This window comes from Pristiophorus japonicus, chromosome 3, assembly GCF_044704955.1.
Source record: "Pristiophorus japonicus isolate sPriJap1 chromosome 3, sPriJap1.hap1, whole genome shotgun sequence".
Classification (NCBI taxonomy): Eukaryota; Metazoa; Chordata; class Chondrichthyes; family Pristiophoridae; genus Pristiophorus; species Pristiophorus japonicus.
This window is the reverse complement of record NC_091979.1, coordinates 256,011,836-256,024,543: the sequence shown is the minus strand read 5'-3', so window position 1 is coordinate 256,024,543 and position 12,708 is coordinate 256,011,836. Positions and strand designations below refer to the sequence as shown.

Sequence of the window (12,708 nt, the reverse complement as noted above, 5' to 3'; positions counted from 1 at the left end):
GTAGTAATTAAGCTGCAATTTTCATATAGTTGAAAGGACGTCGTTGATATTTATTATCGGTCATGGGTTCTGTACCCTCAAACCTTTAATGTTACCTTTTATGTGGCTCAAAAATCTCATAAAACCACTTTGAGAATTCTTTCACGATTATAATTTAAAAAGTAAAATAACCAATGAGACTGGTTTTGCACATTATCGCTGATCATGTTGCAAATTTCAACAGCCATCCGTGAGCGACAAATCAATTGTGTTCTGGTCACTTCTAAATATTAATCTGGCTTTGTCCTTGACCGATAATTCTGAAGGGGCATTGCAACAATTTTTTTCACTAAGTTCTTTACTATTTATATGATTAACAAAAGAAACAGCAACAGAATTCCAAAGAACCACTGTGGTTTTATGTGGTTGTCCCTAGATTAGAACTCACCGTCCGTAGAAGACAGGAAGTGACAAGGCTTCCTAACATTAAGATTACCAGGTCTTTTATTATCTGAAAAAAAACGGTACGTGTAATCCTCTCAAGCAGATCCCCTCAGCAAAGCGCATTTATGAAAAACTTTTTCATCCCATTCTAAACTGCCCTGCAGGTGGCTCACAAGCAAGCATCATCCTCCAGGAGGCCACAGACTCTATTCACAGATATTTGATCACCAACGAGAAAAGGCTGAGCATTTAGAAAACACCAGACAACTGCAATTCTTCCCTCTCCCAGATGGAACATTTCTCATCTGCACAGCATCTGACAGCCAGGCCAAGAAATGAGAATTCTTTCCCTCCCTCCAGCCCCAAATGAGGTAGGCACCAATGGGATGGTACACATTTAAAGGTAAGAGTCAAGAGTACTAATTATGGAAATTTCTCAAGCTTTAGAATTTTTTTTTTTTTAAGGACTACATTGTTAACTGGTTATTGACAATCATAATGATCACAGGCCATTGAAGGTGTTATGTTAGTAGTTAAGGTAATTGAAAAACTAGAGACAGTAGCAATGTTGGCGCATTAAGGCACATTTGGCAATGGCTTACTGTATTACCATCCTTTAACCCACATAAGCAAGTATATAGGTTGGGGGTATACTTCATACTTTGATATGCACCCAGTAGAGTCTTGAATAACCAGAACATTCTATACTTCTGTGAGCTGATAGTAATGCTGTTCTGGGGAGTGAGGATGTAGTGCATCAGGAAAACAAACTCAACGAGTCTGGGGAGACAGGTTCCTACAGAGAGGCGCTGTGTGGGACTGGAGACCCTAAAATCAAATTCAATTCCATTTTCAGAGGAAGTCTATGTGCAGTAGGTTGGATTTAGAGGTATGACAGGGGCTCTTTGCTGTACATGGTACATGGTAATAAAACAAAGGGGGACAGACATCAGTTCCATGTTCAATCCAAATATTTTGTCTTCTTAATAGTGCCCGAGCGCCATCTAATTCACCACATCCAGAACTTCCTATCATTAACAATTTTACAGTGCATAGAATGTGTTAGAGAAAAGGTGCAGATGCCACAGGTGTGCAGGTCAACTCTTAGTAGCTTTTAGAAACAGGTAGTGCAACTGGTTGGCACCACTGAGTTAATTAATTACTTTTGCGGTTTATAAAATTGCGGAGGCCAATTTGCGCATAAGGTCAGACAAACAGGAATGATAAATGACTAGATAGTCTGTTTTTGGTAGTTAGTTGAGGGATAAATGTTGGCCAGGACACCGGGAGAACAACCTGCTCTTCTTAGATCGTGCCATGGGATCTTTTATGTTCACCTGAACACCTTGTCCTTGGCTTAACATTTCATCTGAGAGATGGCACCTCTGACAATGCAACTCTCCCTCACTACTGCACTCAAGTGTCAGCCTAGATTACGTACTCAAGTCCTGGAGTGGGGCTATAGGGATAGCTGTTGCAGGGAATGAGAAAATCCACACTTTGGATATGCTTGCTTTGCTCTTCCAAGGTAGGGGCTAGGGCAAGGTTTTTGTAACACAGTAGAAGGAACTTTATTTGTGGCCAACACAATGTCAAAAGTGGGAAAATATTACATTCCATCTTGCATCGACGTCCTTTCACATAATAAAAAAAAATGTTTAATATAAATTTTGTAACAAATGCAAATCTGTATATTGAGCAGTTTGGAAACCAATTTTACTTCATCAGATATTAAACCCTTAACTGCTGCAGTCTTAAAGTAAACTTAAGATGTGTAAAATGAGTAGTTTTAACCCATTTATAATTGCAAAGTGACATTATACACATCCTCTTTCATTTATTATATTGTTGCCAGTTTAGTAAAGTACTTACATGATATAGTTCCACATCTATAACTGTTGCTTCTAATTTACAGCCAGACAGGTAGCAGATTGCCAAAAATGATACTAGATTAACAAAATATGTCGATGTTACAAGACAATGGGTTTTGATCAATCTTTATCTTGCTGAAATAAATAGTGAACACGATCTACACAAGCGTATCATGACTAGCTCATGAGTAGTTCATTAATGAGAAAACGTCCTCCATACTTTGTTCTCCAGTCAGACGGTAGAGCATTCTATTGCACAGCGACCCCGAGTGACTTGAATCCCAGTGACTGGTGGGCAGAGATGTGCCTTAAGGGAGGACGGGAATCAGATGAGAGTAGTTTTCCCTTTCTTCTTTGAGCTAGAATGTCCATGACATGGCAGTGCAGGAACAGATAAAGCTGACCTCACACAGGCAGGAGATTCTGACTGACGGAGTCTCAGGACTTGAATATACAACTTTCCAGTTGTAAATAGAGCACTTACAATGTTTGAGCTTGTGGGATGACAGAAGAAATTATTACTTTGTTGTCCATATTACTAAATTGCTCCACGAGGAGGTATGACTGGGCTTGTTAAAAGTTATTTATTGTATGGCAAAATCATCTTTCAATCTCCTTGATCGTGTTCAAATGTTAGACACTGAAGGCTAAATCATTCACAACCAGTTCATGTGCAGTTATGAAAGCAGCAGGGCACAGCCATTGTTATGTTCTTGTAAAGTGCTTCCAGATGATTCCCTGGAGATTGGATTGAGAGTGCAAGTACAGGTCAAGTGTTTCAGCAGAGAACCCTACTTCAACACATCTCAGTACCCACTTCATTTCATACCGTGTCATGACATCACATATAGCCCATGTTGCTTTTTGTCTCCCATCTCCTCTTAGCTTCAAATCTAGATTGAATTTAAAAAATAAAATGGTAAAATGTTAATTTTTATTTCATATTTTTATATGCCTAAGAGTGGTTTGCTGATTCTGGTTCATGTGGTCTATTTGACACAAGTAATTTTTAAAATAGGGACTTTCCACACTTCACACCATCCACAACTGAGGAAACAGCCAGCCTGTCCCAGGTCTCTGCCAACATCAGTCGGAACGCAGCAGACATAAAGATGCATGAGATTAGCCGAGGAACTCTTTGATTCCCTCCTTCCCTTTTGCCCGTCATATGTAAGTTTCTGACCTCTGCTCACCAAAGCAATGCCAGCTGAGATTTGGGAGGCATTGGATGGGAATCACAGATGCCATCTCATCACCTATGGTACCACGTGTTGGGTACTTCAATGTGCTGTACCACCACATCACCTACGAGTGACGTTTTTGTACAATTGGAAAAAATATGAGAAGGGCAAACATTTGATCAAGTTATGATTTTACAACAGATTTTTCTGAAAGAGTACTGGTGGTTTCTGGTTGTTGTTCCACTGGTCCAGTCATCGATCCTTGTGCACTGCCTGCCATATGATTTATGATCAGTGCACTGTTCCAACTGAATCCGCACCCATGATGCGCACAGTTTGCCAATGAACTGTTAGCGTGTCAAATTTCAATGTTTCTGCCCAGCACGAAGCACCATCATCTCTTTAACTTGGCATGCGCATCTCGGGAATAACGTAAGTGGGAACAAACTGCGGTGTGAAGAGGTTATTGACAGGAATGGCTGTAGCAGGAACAGGAACAGGAACCAGAAAGTGAATGACATGCAGAGATTGGGTGTAAGGAAAGGGACACACTAGGGGGCATCCTCAATAGACAACTTGGTCTGTGCATAGATTACGTTACGATTGAAATTTGCCCAGGAACTCCACTTTCCCCTCACCCTTCTGCTGCTTACAGGATGTGCAGGCAATTTTTCCACATGTTTGGGTACTATTGAGGAGGATAACTCATCAGGGGAGGGCAGCAGCAGCCAAGTTCATGGCACCGTGGCTGGCTCTGCTGCACAGAAGGGTGGGAAAAAGAGTGGGAGAGCTATAGTGATAGGGGACTCTATTGTAAGGGGAATAGATAGGAGTTTCTGCGGCCGCAACCGAGACTCCAGGATGGTATGTTGCCTCCCTGGTGCAAGGGTCAAGGATGTATTGGAGCACCTGCAGAGCATTCTGGAGAGGGAGGGTGAACAGCCAGTTGTCGTGGTACATGTAGGTACCAATGATATAGGTAAGAAGCGGGAAGAGGTCTTACAAGCTGAATTTAGGGAGCTAGGAGTTAAATTAAAAAGTAGGACCTCAAAGGTAGTAATCTCTGGATTGCTACCAGTGCCACATGCTAATCAGAGTAGAGGGAGCAGGATAGTTAGAATAAATACGTGGCTTGAGCAGTGGTGCAAGAGGGAGGGATTCAAATTCCTGGGACATTGGAACCAGTTCTGGGGGAAGTGGGACCTGTACAAAAGAGACGGTCTGCACTTGGGCAGGACTGGAACTGATGTCCAAGGGGTAACATTTGCTAATGCAGTTCGGGAGTGCTTAAACTAATATGGCAGCAAGATAGGGCGAAGTAATATGGAGTCAGAAACATATGATAGAAAGGTAAAAAGCAATAGTGGAAGGCCGAGTAAACAAAGGCAAGAAACAAAAAGGGCCACACTAAATCATAATTCTAAAAGGACAAAGGCTGTTAAAAAAAGAAGCCTGAAAACTTTGTGTCTTAATGCAAGGAGTATCCGTAATAAGGTGGATGAATTAACTGTGCAAATAGATGTTAACAGATATGATGTGATTGGGATTACAAAGACGTGGCTCCAGGATGATTAGGGCTGGGAACTCAACATCCATGGGTATTCAACATTCAGGAAGGATAGAATAAAAGGAAAAGGAGATGGGGTAGCATTGCTGGTTAAAGAGGAGATTAATGCAATAGTTAGGAAGGACATTAGATTGGATGATGTGGAATCTATATGGATAGAGCTGCAGAACACCAAAGGGCAAAAAACGTTAGTGGGAGTTGTGTACAGACCTCCAAACAGTAGTAGTGATGTTGGGGAGGGCATCAAACAGGAAATTAGGGGTGCATGCAATAAAGGTGCAGCAGTTATCATGGGTGACTTTAATATGCATATAGATTGGGCTAACCAAACTGGAAGCAATACAGTGGAGGAGGATTTCCTGGAGTGCATAAGGGATGGTTTTCTAGACCAATATGTCGAGGAACCAATTAAGGGGGAGGCCATCTTATACTGGGTGTTGTGTAATGAGAGAGGATTAATTAGCAATCTCGTTGTGCGAGGCCCCTTGGGGAAGAGTGACCATAATATGGTGGAATTCTACATTAGGATGGAGAATGAAACCGTTAATTCAGAGACCATGGTCCAGAACTTAAAGAAGGGTAACTTTGAAGGTATGAGGCGTGAATTGGCTAGGATAGATTGGCGAATGATACTTAAGGGGTTGACTGTGGATGGGCAATGGCAGACATTTCGAGACCGCATGGATGAACTACAACAATTGTACATCCCTGTCCGGCGTAAAAATAAAAAAGGGAAGGTGGCTCAACCGTGGCTATCAAGGGAAATCAGGGATAGTATTAAAGCCAAGGAAGTGGCATACAAATTGGCCAGAAATAGCAGTGAACCTGGGGACTGGGAGACATTTAGAACTCAGCAGAGGAGGACAAAGGGTTTGATTAGGGCAGGGAAAATAGAGTACGAGAGGAAGCTTGCGGGAACATTAAGACGGACTGCAAAAGTTTCTATAGATATGTAAAAAGAAAAAGGTTAGTAAAGACAAACGTAGGTCCCCTGCAGTCAGAATCAGGGGAAGTCATAACGGGGAACAAAGAAATGGCAGACCAATTGAACAAGTACTTCGGTTCGGTATTCACTAAGGAGGACACAAACAACCTTCCGGATATAAAAGGGGTCAGAGGGTCTAGTAAGAAGGAGGAAATGAGGGAAATCCTTATTAGTCGGGAAATTGTGTTGGGGAAATTGATAGGACTGAAGGCCGATAAATCCCCAGGGCCTGATGGACTGCATCCCAGAGTACTTAAGGAGGTGGCCTTGGAAATAGCGGATGCATTGACAGTCATTTTCCAACATTCCATAGACTCTGGATCAGTTCCTATCGAGTGGAGGGTAGCCAATGTCACCCCACTTTTTAAAAAAGGAGGGAGAGAGAAAACAGGGAATTATAGACCGGTCAGCCTGACATCAGTAGTGGGTAAAATGATGGAATCAATTATTCAGGATGTCATAGCAGTGCATTTGGGAAGAGGTGACATGATAGGTCCAAGTCAGCATGGATTTGTGAAAGGGAAATCATGCTTGACAAATCTTCTGGAATTTTTTGAGGATGTTTCCAGTAGAGTGGACAAGGGAGAACCAGTTGATGTGGTATATTTGGACTTTCAGAAGGCTTTCGACAAGGTCCCACACAAGAGATTAATGTGAAAAGTTAAAGCACATGGGATTGGGGGTAGTGTGCTGACATGGATTGAGAACTGGTTGTCAGACAGGAAGCAAGGAGTAGGAGTAAATGGGGACTTTTCAGAATGGCAGGCAGTGACTAGTGGGGTACCTCAATGTTCTGTGCTGGAGCCCCAGCTGTTTACATTGTACATTAATGATTTAGACGAGGAGATTAAATGTAGTATCTCCAAATTTGCGGATGACACTAAGTTTGGTGGCAGTGTGAGCTGCAAGGAGGATGCTATGAGGCTGCAGAGTGACTTGGATAGGTTAGGTGAGTGGGCAAATGCATGGCAGATGAAGTATAATGTGGATAAATGTGAGGTTATCCACTTTGGTGGTAAAAACAGAGAGACAGACTATTATCTGAATGGTGACAGATTAGGAAAAGGGGAGATGCAACGAAACCTGGGTGTCATGGTACATCAGTCATTGAAGGTTGGCATGCAGGTACAGCAGGCGGTTAAGAAAGCAAATGGCTTGTTGGCCTTCATAGCGAAGGGATTTGAGTACAGGGGCAGGGAGGTGTTGCTACAGTTGTACAGGGCCTTGGTGAGGCCACACCTGGAGTATTGTGTACAGTTTTGGTCTCCTAACTTGAGGAAGGACATTCTTGCTATTGAGGGAGTGCAGCGAAGGTTCACTAGACTGATTCCCAGGATGGCGGGACTGACATATCAAGAAAGACTGGATCAACTGGGCTTGTATTCACTGGAGTTCAGAAGAATGAGAGGGGATCTCATAGAAACGTTTAAAATTCTGATGGGTTTAGACAGGTTAAATGCAGGAAGAATGTTCCCAATGTTGGGGAAGTCCAGAACCAGAGGTCACAGTCTAAGGATAAGGGGTAAGCCATTTAGGACCGAGATGAGGAGAAACTTCTTCACCCAGAGTGGTGAACCTGTGGAATTCTCTACCACAGAAAGTTGTTGAGGCCAATTCACTAAATATATTCAAAAAGGTGTTGGATGTAGTCCTTACTACTAGGGGGATCAAGGGGTATGGCAAGAAAGCAAGAATGGGGTACTGAAGTTGCATGTTCAGCCATGAACTCATTGAATGGCGGTGCAGGCTCGAAGGGCCGAATGGCCTACTCCTGCACCTATTTTCTATGTTTCTATGTTGGTTTGCTCTAGCTCATCGCCTGGCTGACAACCTACAAAGCAAATGATTACGCTGTTTTGAACCTGTGACAAAAGAAGCGTGAAGCAAACGCCTTAAGGGGCTGCCTGGAATTAATTAAAAAAGCAAACCATAAATCTTAACAATTATAACTTATTATGTTAACATATTTTAACACATGGAAAATTTGAAATAACTTCTAGTCTATGATTCTGAAACGAGTTGCAACATATTTTGCACATTATGAGATTTATGATAATGACCCAGATTTTCCCATCAAAACAAGAGTGAGGCTAATGGCGCTCACTGTTAGCTTCAGGCGTGGGCAGATGCGTGGTTAAACTCAAATATACAAAGCTGCTGTCCGAGTTGCACTGCTCTGCCGTCAGCTTCACGAGATACACATCTCAGTCTGGGGCACCATTGAAATAGATTGAATGGCATGAAGTTGTTGTATTTGCACAATAGCTACAAACTAAACTCGCCACAGAAAGTTACGTATCGTCTATTTCAGTACCTCTTTCGCAATGTGATAAGTGTTAATTACTGCCAAACAACCTCTCTAACTCTGAAAAGTGTGGAGTCTCATTCCTTCAGGTTTTAATTGTTGGAGATTTTAAAAATGTAAGATCAAATTATTTTTTCTTACTTTTTCTTTTTTCCCTCTCTTAATCCAATCTTTCTTTCCCTCTTTATTTCTTTCTCTTCCTGTTTTGACATTGAATTCACCCACTCTAATTTACCCTTCTTCTCCATCCTTGCAATGTTTATTTCACAATCTTTCAATCTGATTGGTTGAGGAGATAGACAGTTGCTTTTCCTGTTCACTCAGGTCCCAGAAGCCTGGGTCCCCCTTGCTGTGACATTATCAGTTTGCACTTTCAGCAATTTGCCATGCAAAAAATTTACAAACCTAAACGTGCAAGGGTAAGTCTAACTAACGGCGGATGCTGTTAGATGACCTGCAAAAGCAAAATTATGGGCCAATATCCTCTTCTTGGGTAATGCCCTACACATTGTTTTGCAATCACGGCGTCCCTGTATGACCCTGATCAGAGCTTCCGACCCTATAACTTCTCCATCTTGCGAAGAGGGAACCGTTTACAATGTCAGCTAGTATCGGGGTCAGAAAGGGAAGTTGAGTGTTCAACAGTTAGTGGGATCAGGGTTGAGAGAGCAGAAGTTGGGTCTCATTGACAAATTGAGCTCTGAGAAGGCATATGGGGAAGAAAGAGAGAAACTAGAGAAAAATGCGGATTCAAGGCTTGACAGCGGCGAACCTTGGGGGAAGCTTGGCTTGATGGCAAGAGGAAGGGGTGAAGCTGCAGAGGCAGCTTGAACGGATGGTTTCCTTTTTGGTGACAAAGAAGTTCATGAGCTTCTTGCACTGGTCATTAGAGGCAAGAGTGGAGGGGGCAGGGGAGAGGGGTTTATGGAGATGGTTGGTCGTGGAGAAAAGAAGCCGGGGGTTATCTTGCAGTCCAGGATGATGCTGGAGTAGTGAGCAGTTTTGGCAGAGGAGAGCAGGCCCAATGGTCCTTGATGTGGTCTAGGCAGGTGTGGCGATGAATAGCTAAGCCAGTTGTGCACCAGATACATTCAAGATTGCGCCCTTTGGACTTGAGGGAGCAAAGACGGGGCTGTACCAGGGAGATGAGCAGAGTTTTACTGAGGACAAGACCATCAAAGACGGAAATGAGGCAGTGACTGAGCAGATCGACAGTTGCAGTATCATGGGCGAACAGAGGGCCAAAGGTTGGGACAGTTGAATGTTTGAAAGTGCAATTGTAAGTGACGAGGGAAGAGTTTTTCCAGGGGCAGAAACAGTCGCAGTGCGATTGGAAGGGGGATGTGAGCGGATTAAGGATACGCAAAGTGATCAGAGATGGCCTTGTCTGTGATTGAGGCAATAGGAATAAAGAGGCCATTCCTCTATTGATTGAGATGGCATGGTCAAGAGGGTGGACGTGAATATAGATAGGAGAGTTTAACATTGTATATAGATGGAATGATGTGATCCTAAATCATCAGCGGTATATTACTGCAATGTGAATCATGTGATACAACCACATTCAAAGTGTAAGTCACATGGTACATCTCCCCAGAGATGGTCAGGTGGTACAATCAGTCACATGACACAACAGCATCACAGTGTCAAGTCACATCATATATCAATACAATGTTAGTCATGTGGTAGAACATCACTGAAGTGTTAGTCCCTGTATGCTCATGAGTACATTTCAACTATTGGTTTTTCTCACATTCACAAATTTTTCATTCAACTTTATTAGGTCTTTTAAAAAAACAGTAAACATTTATAGTAGATTGTAAAAAAAATATATTCATTACATGCTTCAAGGCAGTAACACATCTGAGTTCAGATAAGAATACACAGCCTTGAATTTGAGGTTTATATCATGTGTATCTGTTTAAAGCCTGTATCACATACCTAGCTCTCTATTATGCAAAATATCTTTGGCAATAGTAATTCTGTTATTCACATTAACCCTTACAGCACTGGTATCATCAGAAAATTCTGTATCCCTTGAGCTGCCAGGTTAAGATTTCACTTCATACACATGTTTAAAGAAGCTTTCTTTTGATTTTCTTCAGTTGCTACCTCCCCTCTCTCTCTTTCTCTCTCTAGCATTGACATGCTGTTGAGATACAGTTCAATAGGCAGTATCTCATCCAAGTGCCCATTATTCATATATAAGTCTGGGCAGCAAGTATCCAGCAGGCTGCTGGATTGCAGGGTGAATCACAGCCAAGCCTGACCGTTACCTCACCTAATGTCCACACAAGTGCACTTCCACCAGAGGTCTTTGAATAGTGATTGGGATCTGTAACCGTGGTCATTGTCCCCTCCTCCCTAACTAGGAATGTTGAGGCCAATAACAGTACCTATATACTGGCTCAGCTGAAATCAGGACTGAACCTGGAACTAACTGTCTTTGTCTCTGGCTCAGCTTCTCACTCAGCAGGACTCAGCAGTCAGGGTACATGTCAGATCATTACTTCTATTTCTTCTTCCTCCTTTTCAGTTCTATCTTCCTTTCCTGATATCTAGATTATCTTGTATTGCATCTTCTCCACATGGTCTACTTTATCACTTATTTTATAGTATTCTATTTTTACTAAATGTACCCAGTTTCCTGTGCCTCCACAATCCATGTTTAAAGCCAGGACCATCTCACTGAAAATGCATTCCTATTTGGCTGGAAAACTGCTTCAAAGTCCCAATATTTTAGCCAGTCAGGAAAGAGACTATTAAAGTTTCATCTGATTGTTTCAGCAGACTGACATGTCAAACTACTGACATAATCTTTGACCAACAACAGCAACTTTAATAAATGGAAAGGGCAGACAGACACAGAAGGTGCGTCGAAATCAGTTACAGATTTTATAGTTGATGCTCCAAATGTAAACGGTGCTTAAAACTGTTAAATTGTACATGGCACTTCATAGCTGAAAATCACTCAAAATAAGCTTTGATTCCTTTATCGCGTTTAAATGGAGATTGAATGTCAACCAAAATAGTCGCCTTATAACAAAACCAGTCCTGTAAAAAAATTCTATTCCAGCAAATGCGATAAATCTAATTGATCCTCATAAAAATATCAGGTAGATTTCCATAGAGAGACATAGGGAGGAAAATAAAGTAAATTATCAGGTCACTGCCAGAGAGTAGCATGAAGCAGTGTTCATTTAAGTTTCCATTAACTGATGGCCAGAGGTGTCCAAAGACAGTACTTGCAAAAGTGCGGCAAACACTGCCCACTTCTGTAGTCCCCTGTTCTCCTCTATATCCTAAGATGTGTCACTCATTTTATCTAATTTGAAAAGATGACAGTATATGTGAATCTTGCTGGAATTTGAACACAGGTCCTTCTTGCCTCCAGTCTGGTGCCCATACAGAAAAGGACGTAACTGCTGCCAATGAAATTGAAGTAGTTGCGTGTGCGCAGTTTCAGTGTTTTTTCGGTTCTTCACTAACTGAAAAGCACATAATGTCGTCATTACAAAGAAAACTCTTCCAGAGAGAAATGAGGGAGGCGTTGTTGAAAAGAGATCACTACTGCCAAACAGAGCCGCGTCAGGAAAAGAAAATCTGCACCAGCAAAACACAGCAAACGTCCATTTTTAATAATCTTATTTTTATTAATTTACTTCTCCTTTCCCTTCACACGGAGCTTGTGCTCCGTACAAATACATTTCCGCAACCCTCTCCCCCGTGAAAATATCATACATTAATACTTAAACCAACCTGCACTATTATTACACATTATTAAACCAACCCATTGCTCCATAGATTTAGGCATGTGATATGACGAAGAACATGAGAAATAGGAGTAGGCCATTCAATAAGATTATGGCTGATCAGATCTTGGCCTCAACTCCACTTTCCTGCCCGCTCCCCATAACCTTTGATTCCCCTATAGTTCAAAAATCTGTCTATCTCCACCTTGAATATATTCAATGACTCAACTCCACAGCTCTCTGGGGTAGAGAATTTCAAAGATTCACCAGCCTCAGAGAAGAAATTCCTCCTCATCGCCGTCTTAAATAAGCGACCCATTATTCTGAAACTATGCCCCCAGTTCTAGATTCCCCTACGAGGGGAAATATCCTCTCAGCATCTACCCTGTCAAGCCCCTCAGAATCTTATATGTTTCAATAAGATTCACCTCTCATTCTTCTAAACTCCAATGAGCATTGGCACAACCTGCTCAACCTTTCCTCATAAGGACTATATTATTATACATGTATACTGAAACCACCACAGATTAATGCGCAGAACGCTTCTGCGCAGTTTCCGGTCGTTGGCAGCAGCTTCCAGTTCATTGGCAGCAGTCACTCCGTACAATGAAAAAGCACATTCTT

General features: G+C 42.0%; 1 protein-coding gene across 6 annotated transcripts in view; it reads right to left on the bottom strand.

Annotated features, from left to right (window-relative positions):
* Window positions 1-1,969: 1,969 nt before the first annotated feature.
* fam204a (family with sequence similarity 204 member A) overlaps window positions 1,970-12,708 on the bottom strand; it is a 94,665-nt gene continuing 83,926 nt past the window's right edge. For all 6 annotated transcript variants that reach the window (XM_070876561.1, XM_070876560.1, XM_070876563.1 and 3 more), the window contains one exon: window positions 1,970-3,187. In XM_070876561.1, coding sequence (XP_070732662.1) covers window positions 3,136-3,187 — 52 coding nt within the window. In that variant the 3' untranslated portion in view covers window positions 1,970-3,135. The remainder of the gene's footprint in view (window positions 3,188-12,708) is intronic.